At 42.9% G+C, this 9,278-nt stretch overlaps 1 protein-coding gene across 1 annotated transcript; it reads right to left on the reverse strand.

The window, feature by feature from the left end:
* Positions 1-1,158: 1,158 nt before the first annotated feature.
* LOC137633508 (keratin-associated protein 6-2-like) lies at positions 1,159-2,808 on the reverse strand. The gene is made up of 4 exons (XM_068365803.1): positions 2,720-2,808; positions 1,850-1,956; positions 1,397-1,525; positions 1,159-1,259 (listed from the first exon to the last, which is right to left on the reverse strand). The coding sequence occupies exons 1-4, from the start codon at positions 2,806-2,808 to the stop codon at positions 1,159-1,161; spliced, it is 426 nt and encodes a 141-aa protein (XP_068221904.1).
* Between the last annotated feature and the right edge of the window lie 6,470 nt (positions 2,809-9,278).

Genomic DNA, 9,278 nt, shown 5'->3' on the forward strand with positions numbered 1-9,278 from the left:
CATAGTCATAGCCATAGAAATAGACATAGCCATAGCCATAGCCATTTTATATATAGCCATTGCCATAGACATAGACATAGTCATAGCCATAGCCATAGATATTGCCATAGCCATAGCCATAGCCCTAGTCATAGACAGACATAAACATAAACATGTACATGGCCAGGGCCATGGCTAAGGATATAGCCATAGCCATAGCCATAGCTGAAGACATAGACATAGACATAGACATAGCCATAGACAAAGCCATAACCAAGCCATAGTCATAGACAGAGGCATAGCCATAGCCATAGCCATAGACATAGACATAGACAGACAGACGTAATCAGTGACAGAGCTTTAGCCATACACATAGCCATAGACATAGACATTGCCATAGTCCTAGACATAGACATAGACATAACCATAGCCATAGCCATAGCCATGGTAGATATATACATAGACATAACCATAGCCATAGCCATAGCCATGGTAGACATATACATAGACAAAGCCATAGCCATAGCCATAAATATAGATGTAGCCATAGACATAGTCATAGACAAATCCATAGCCAGAGATGCTCTCTGTAGCCGTAGCCGTCGATGTCTCCGTTGCCGTTGCTATCGCCGTTGCCGAAGTCGTAGGCGTAGCCTTGGACATCGACGTGGACGTAGCCATGGCCATAGCCATAGCCATAGACACAGACATGGACATTGACATGTTCATGGGTATAAACACAAAACATAGCCATAGCCATAGCCTTAAAGATAGACATACACATAGACATAACCATAGCCATAGCAATATACATAAAAATAGACATAAAAATACCCTTAGCTATAGCCATAGACAGACATAGATATAGACATAGCCATAGCCATAGCCATAGCCATAGCTGAAGATATAGACATAGCCATAGCCTTAGCCATAGACAGAGTCATAGCCCTAGCCATAGCGATAGACATAGACATAGACATAGCCATAGCCATAGCCATAGACATAGCCATAATCAGAGCCATAGCCATAGACATAGACATAGACATAGCCATAATCATAGCCAGAGCCATAGCCATAGAATCCATAGCCATAGCCATGGACATAGACATAGCCATAGCCATAGCCAGAGACATAGACATAGCCATACACATAGACATAGACATAGTTATAGACATAGACTTAGCCATAGATATAAACAGAGCCATAACCTAAGGCATAGCCATAGCCATAGCCATAGCCATAGCCAAAGCCATAGACATGGCCATAGCCATAGCCATAGCCTTAGACGTAGCCGGAGCCATAGCCATCGCTAAAGCCATAGCCAAGGTTGTAGCCCTAGCTGTAGCCGTAGCCATAGTCATAGCCGTATCGTTAGCCGTAGCCATAGTCATTGCCGTATCGATAGCCTTAGCCTAACTGTAGATATAGACATAGATATAGCCGTAGCCATAGCCATAGACATAGACATAGTCTTGGATATAGACATAGCCAATTCCATGGACATAGCCAGGGTAGACATAGCCATAGGCATAGCTGTAGCCAGAGACTGCCATAGCCATAGCCATAGTCATAGACATAGCCAGAAACAGAGCCATAGCCATAGCCATAGACACAGACATAGACAGACATAGACATAGACATACACATAGACTTAGCCATAGCCATAGACATGGATATAGATATAGCCATAGCCATAGACATAGACATAGCCATAGCCATAGCCATGGACATGGACTTAGACATAGCTACAGACATAGCCATAGCCATAGACATAGATATAGCCATAGCCAAAGCCATGCCCATAGACATTGACATTGACATAGCCATAGCCATAGCCATAGCCATAGACAGACATAGCCATAGCCATGACCATAGACAAAGCCATAGCCATACCCAAAGCCATAGACATAGCCATAGCCATTGCCATAGTCAGAGAAATGGCCATCGCCATAGCCATAGATATAGCCATAGTCATAACTATAGACATAGACTTAGCCATAGATATAGACATAGCCATAGCCATAGCCTTAGACATAGCCCTAGCCATACCCATAGCCATAGTCATAGACATAGCCATAGCCATAGCATTAGACATAGGCATAGCCATAGACATAAACATAACATAGCCATTGCCATAGCCATAGCCATACCCATGGTAGACACAGACATAGCCTTAACCATAGCCATAGAAAGAGACATAGCCATAGACATAGCCAAAGCTATAGCCATAGTCATAGCCATACCCATAGACATAGACATAGCCATAGCCATAGCCTTAGACATAGCCCTAGCCATACCCATAGCCATAGTCATAGACATAGCCATAGCCATAGCATTAGACATAGGCATAGCCATAGACATAGACATAACATAGCCATTGACGTAGCCATAGCCATAGATGTAGCCATAGCCATAGCCGTAACCGTAGCCATAGGCATACACATAGGCATAGACATAGCCATAGCCATAGACATAGCCTCAGCCATATCATGATATATATAGCAATAGACATAGCCATAGCCATAGACATCGCCATAGCCATAGCCATAACCATAGACAAATTTATAGATATAGACATATACATAGACATAGCCATAAACATAGATATAGCCATAGCCATAAACATAGATATAGCCATAGCCAGATATATAGCCATAGAAAGACATATCTATAGCCATAGCTATAGCCATAGCCATAGCAATAGACATGGACATAGCCATAGACATAGATATAGACCTACCCATAACCAGAGCCATTGTAGACATAGATATAGCTATAGCCATAGACATAGACATAGCCATAGACATAGACAGACATAGCCCTAGCCATGACCATAGACAAAGCCATAGCTATAGCCAAAGCCATAGACATAGACATAACCATAGACATAGACATAGACATAGACAGACAGACATAGCCATAGCCATAGCAATAGACATAGCCATAGCCATACCCATAGATATAAATATAGACATAGCCATATCCATAGCCATAGCCATGGTAGACATATACATAGATATAGCCATAGCCACATCCAAAGCCATAGACATACCCATAGCCATAGCCATTGCCATTGCCATTGCCCTAGCCATAGCCATAGCCCTAGTCATAGCCATAGCCACAAAGACATAACCAAAGACATAGACAGAGCCAGAGCCATGGCCATAGCTATAGCCATAGACATAGATATAGCCATAGATTTAGCCATTGCCATAGCTATAGCCATACACATAGATATAGCCATAGACATAGCCTGAGACAAAGCCATAGGCCAAGACATAGGCGTAGCCGTAGATGTTGCTGTTGCCCTTGCCATCGCTGTTGCCGAAGCCGTAGCCGTAGCCTTAGACGTGGACGTTTATGTAGCCATATCCATAGCCATAGCCATAGACATAGACCCATGTCCAAGGGTATAGACATAAAAAAATCCATAACCATAGCCATAGCCATAGACATAGTCATAGACATAACACTAGCCATAGACATAGACAGAGCAATAGCCCTAGCAATAGCCATAGACATAGACATAGACATAGACAGAGAGGCATACACATAAACATAGCAATAAATATAGACAGAGCTATAGCCATAGCAATAGCCCTTGCCATAGACATACACATAGCCAGAGCTATAGCCATAGTCATAGCCATAGCCATACACATAGACATAGCCATAGCCATAGCCATAGCCAGAGCCATAGACATAGACCTAACCATAGACATAGCCATGGACATATCCATAGCCATTGACGTAGCCATAGTTGTAGCTGTAGACATAGACATAAACATGGCCATGGTAGACAGACATAGACATAGACATAGCCATAGACATTGCCATAGCCAGAGCCATAGCCAAAGCCATAGACATAGACATAGCCATAGCCAGAGACATACCCATAGACATAGCCATAGCCATAGCCATTGTATAAATAGCCATAGCCATAAACATAGACATAGCCATAGCCATAGCCATAGACATTGCCATAGCCATAGCTATAGCCATAGTCATAGACAGACATAAACATAGACATGTACATGGCCAGGGCCATGGCTAATGACATAGCCATAGCCATAGCCATAGACATATAGCCATAGCCATAGCCATAGCGTAAGACATAGACATAGACATAGCCATAGCCATAGCCATAGACAAAGCCATAGCCATAGCAAAAGCCATAGTCATAGACGGAGCCATAGCCATAGATATCGACATAGACATAGACAGACAGACATAATCCTAGACATAGCCATAGCCATACACATAGCCATAGACATAGCCATAGCCCTAGACTTAGAAGTAGCCATAGCCATAGCCATGGTAGACATAGACATACACAGAGCCATAGCCAGATATGTAGCCGTAGTCATAGATGTCGCTGTTGCCGTTGCTGTCGCCATGGCCGTTGCCGAAGTCGCAGCCATAGCCAACGACGTGGACGTGGACGTAGCCATGGCCATAGCCATAACCATAGACATAAATATGGACATTGACATGTCCTTGGGTATAGACAAAAAACATAGCCATAGCCATAGCCTTGGAGATAGACATAGACATAGACATAACCATAGCCATAGCCATAGCAATAGACATAGGCATAGACATAGCCATACACTTAGCTATAGCCATAGACAGACATAGATATAGACATAGCCATACCCATAGCCATAGCTGTAGACATAGATATAGACATAGTCATAACCATAGACAGAGTCATAGCCCTAGTCATAGCGATAGACATAGTCATAGCCATAGCCATAGACATAGCCATAATCATAGCCATAGCCATAGACATAGACATAGACATGGACATAGCCATAATCATAGCCAGAGTCATAGCCATAGAATCCATAGCCATAGCCATAGACATAGAGATAGCCATTGCCATAGCCATAGACATAGACATAGCCATACACATAGACATAGATATAGTTATAGACATAGACTTAACCATAGATATAAACAGAGCCAGAGCCATAGCCATAGCCATACACATAGCCATAGCCATAGCCATAGATGTAGCTGAACCGTAGCTGTAGCCTTAGCCAGAGCTAAAGCCGTAGCCAAGGATGTAACTCAGCTGTAGCCGTAGCCATAGTCATAGCCTTAGCTGTAGCCATAGCCTAACTCTAGACATAGACATAGACATAGCCATAGTCATAGTCATAAACATACACATAGACTTGGATATAGACATAGCCATAGTCATAGACATAGACATAGCCATAGCCATAGCAATAGCCATGGACATGGACAGAGACATAGCTACAGTCATAGCCATAGACATAGACATAGATATAGCCATAGCCATAGCCATGCCCATAGACACTGACATTGACATTGACCTTAACATAGACATAGCCATTGCCATAGTAATAGCCATAGCCATAGACATTGCCATATCCATAGCCATACCCAAAGCGATAGACATTGCCATAGCCAGAGACATGGCCATCGCCATAGCCCTAGATATAGCCATAGTCATAGCCATTGACATAGACATAGCCGTAGACACAGACTTAGACATAGACCTAGCAATAGCCATTGACGTAGCCATAGCAATAGACATAGACATAGACTTAGACATAGCCCTAGCCAGACATAAACATAGCCATAACCATAGCCATTCCACTACACATAGACATAGCCATAGCCATAGCCATAGCCGTAGCCGTATCCATAGCCGTAGCCGTCGCCATCGCCGATGCCGTCGCCATCGCCATCGCTGTAGCCGTAGCCGTGGACGTGGACTTGGCAATGGCTATACACATAGACAGAGCCATAGCCATAGACACACAGAGACATAGACATAGATATAGCCATAGCCATAGACATAGGTCAAGACATAGACATGGCCATAGCCATAGCCATAGCTATAGACAAAGCCTTAGCTATAGCCATAGACATATACATAGACATAGCCATAGCCATGGCATCCATAGCCATAGACAAAGCAATAGTCATAGCCATAAACTTTGACATAGCCATAGAAATAGAAATAGCCATAGCCATAGCCATAAACATAGACATAGAAATAAACATAGCCATAGCCATAGACATAAACATAGCAATAGCCATAGCCATAGCCATAGCCATACTTAGACATAGACCTAGAGAGAGCCATGGATATAGACATAGATAGACATGAACTTAGCCTTAGCCATAGCCGTAGCCATGGACATAGACAGAAACATAGCCAGAGACATGAAAATAGCTATAGCCATAGCCAGAGACATAGACAGAGCCAAAGTCATAGCCATAGCCATAGACATAGCCATAGCCATAGTAATAGCCTTAGCCATATATATAGATAGATATAGCCATAGCCCTAACCATATCCATAGCCATAGCCATAGACATAGCTGTAGCTGTAGCCATACCCGTAGCCATAGCCATAGCCGTAGCTGTAGCCATAGCCATAGCCATCGCCATAGTTATAGCGGTAGCCCTAGCCTTAGCCGTAGCCATAGCCATAGTCATAGCCATAGCCATAGCCAAAGACAGATATAGACATAATCATAGCCATAGCAAGAGACATAGACATTGACATAGACATATATATAGCCATAGCCAGACATAGCCATAGCCATAACTAAAACCATAGCCATAGACATATACATAGTCGTAGCCATAGCCATAGACATGACCATAGACAGAGACATAGCCGAAGATATAGACATAGACATAGTCATAGATATAGACATAGCCATACACATAGCCATAGCCATGGACAAAGCCAAAGACTTAGACATAGACATAGGCATAGACCTAGCCATAGCCATAGACAGAGCCATAGCCATAACCATATTCAGACATTGACATAGCCATAGCCATGGCCTTAGCCATAGATAGACATAGATATATCCATAGCCATAGCCATAGTCATAGACATACACATAGCTATAGCCAGACGTAGACATAGCCATAGCAATAGATATAAACATAGACTAAGACATAGCCATAGCCAGACATAGACATAGCCATAGCCATAGCCATACCCATAGACTTAGACATAGCCATAGCCATAGCCATTGACATAGCCATAGCCATAGCCATGGACGTAGCCGTATCCGTAGCCGTACCCGTCGCCGTAGCCGTTGCCCTCGCCGTCGCCATCGCCGTCGCCGTCGCCGTAGCCGTAGCAGTAGCCGTGGACGTGGACTTTGACATGGACATGGCTATAGACATAGACATACCTATAGCAAGAGATATAGACATAGACATAACCATAGCCATAGACATAGATATAGACATTACCATAGACATAAACATAGATATAGACATAGACATAACGATAGCCATAGACATAGACATAAACATAGATATAGACATAGACATAACCATGGCCATAGACATAGACATAGACATAGCCATAGCCATAGACATAGACATAGCCATAGCTTAAGAAATAGACATAGCCATAGAAAGAACAATAGCCCTAGCCATAGACAAAGACATAGCCATAGCCATAGCCATAGACATAGACATAGCCATAGACATAGCTCTAATCAAAGCCATAGCCATGGCCATAATATCCATAGCCATAGCCATAGCCATAGACATAGACATAGCCAAACACATAGACATAGCCATAGCCAAGGACTTAGACATAGCCATAGATATAGACAGTGCTATAGCCATATCTATAGCCATAACCATAGACATACACATAGCCAGAGCTATAGCCATAGTCATAGCCAAAGCCATTGCCATAGACATAGCCATAGCCATAGACAGAGACATACCCATAGCCATAGCCATAAACATAGACATAGCCATAGCAATTGACCTAGCCTTAGCCATAGCCGTAGATGTAGCCGTAGCCATAGCCTTAGCCACAGCCATAGCCATAACCATATGATGTAACCGTAGCTGTAGCTGTAGCCGTAGCCATAGACATAGCCATATCCATAGCCGTAGACATAGACATAGATATAGATATAGCCATAGCCATAGCCATAGACATGGCCATAGCCAAAGCCATAGCTATAGACATAGCCATGGCTATAGCCATAGCCATAGCAATAGCTGTAGCAGTAGCCATACCCGTAGCCATAGACGTAGCCGTAGCCATAGCCGTAGCCATAGACATAGACAGAGACATAGCCAGAGCCATAGACATACACATACACATAGCCATGGTATACATAGCTATAGCCATAGACATAGACATAGCCATAGTCATAGCCATAGCCCTAGACATTGCCATAGCCAGAGCCATAGCCAAAGCCATAGACATAGCTATAGCCATAACCATAGAGATAGCCATAGACATAGACATAGCCACAGCCATAGACATAGCTATAGACACAAACATAGCCATAGCCATAGCCAAAGCCATAGCCATAGCCATAGACAAAGACATAGCCATAGCCGTAGCCATATACATAGACATAGCCATAGCCATAGCCATAGCCATACCCATGGTAGACATAGACATAGCCTTAGCCATAGCCATAGAAAGAGACATAGCCATAGACATAGCCAAAGCTATAGCCATAGTCATAGCCATACCCATAGACATAGACATAGCCATAGCCATAGCCTTAGACATAGCCCTAGCCATACCCATAGCCATAGTCATAGACATAGCCATAGCCATAGCCATAGACATAGGCATAGGCATAGCCATAGACATAGACATAACATAGCCATTGACGTAGCCATAGCCGTAGCTGTAGCCATAGCCATAGCCTTAGCCGTAACCGTAGCCATAGACATACACATAGGCATAGACATAGCCATAGCCATAGACATAGCCTCAGCCATATCATGATATATATAACAATAGACATAGCCATAGCCATAGACATAGCCATAGCCATAGCCATCACCATAGCCATAGCCATAACCATAGAAAAAGTTATAGATATAGACATATACATAGACATAGCAATAGACATAGCCATAGCCATAAACATAGATATAGCCATAGCCAGATATATAGCAATAGAAAGACATATCTATAGCCATAGCTATAGCCATAGCCATAGCAATAGACATGGACATAGCCATAGACATAGATATAGACCTACCCATAACCAGAGCCATTGTAGACATAGATATAGCTATAGCTATAGACATAGACAAGGCCATAGACATAGACAGACATAGCCATAGCCATGACCATAGACAAAGCCATAGCTATAGCCAAAGCCATAGACATAGACATAACCATAGACATAGACATAGACATAGACAGACAGACATAGCCATAGCCATAGCCATAGACATAGCCATAGCCATACCCATAAATATAAATATAGACATAGCCATATCCATAGCCATAGCCATGGTAGACA

This window comes from Palaemon carinicauda, chromosome 43, assembly GCF_036898095.1.
Source record: "Palaemon carinicauda isolate YSFRI2023 chromosome 43, ASM3689809v2, whole genome shotgun sequence".
Taxonomy (NCBI): Eukaryota; Metazoa; Arthropoda; class Malacostraca; order Decapoda; family Palaemonidae; genus Palaemon; species Palaemon carinicauda.

What these genes read in the sequence shown, in the direction of transcription:
- LOC137633508 (XM_068365803.1), bottom strand. Translation starts at nt 2,808, where the DNA reads ATGGCTAGGGCTATGTCTGTCTATGTCTATGGCTATGTCTATGTCTAT. An exon ending in TACAATGGCTCTGGTTATGG is followed by an intron (nt 1,957 to 2,719) that starts GTAGGTCTATAT and finishes CTATGTCTATAG; the next exon opens with TTATGACTATGGCTATATCT. An exon ending in TATCTATGTCTATATCTACA is followed by an intron (nt 1,260 to 1,396) that starts GTTAGGCTAAGG and finishes GCTACGTCTAAG; the next exon opens with GCTATGGCTATGGCTATGGC.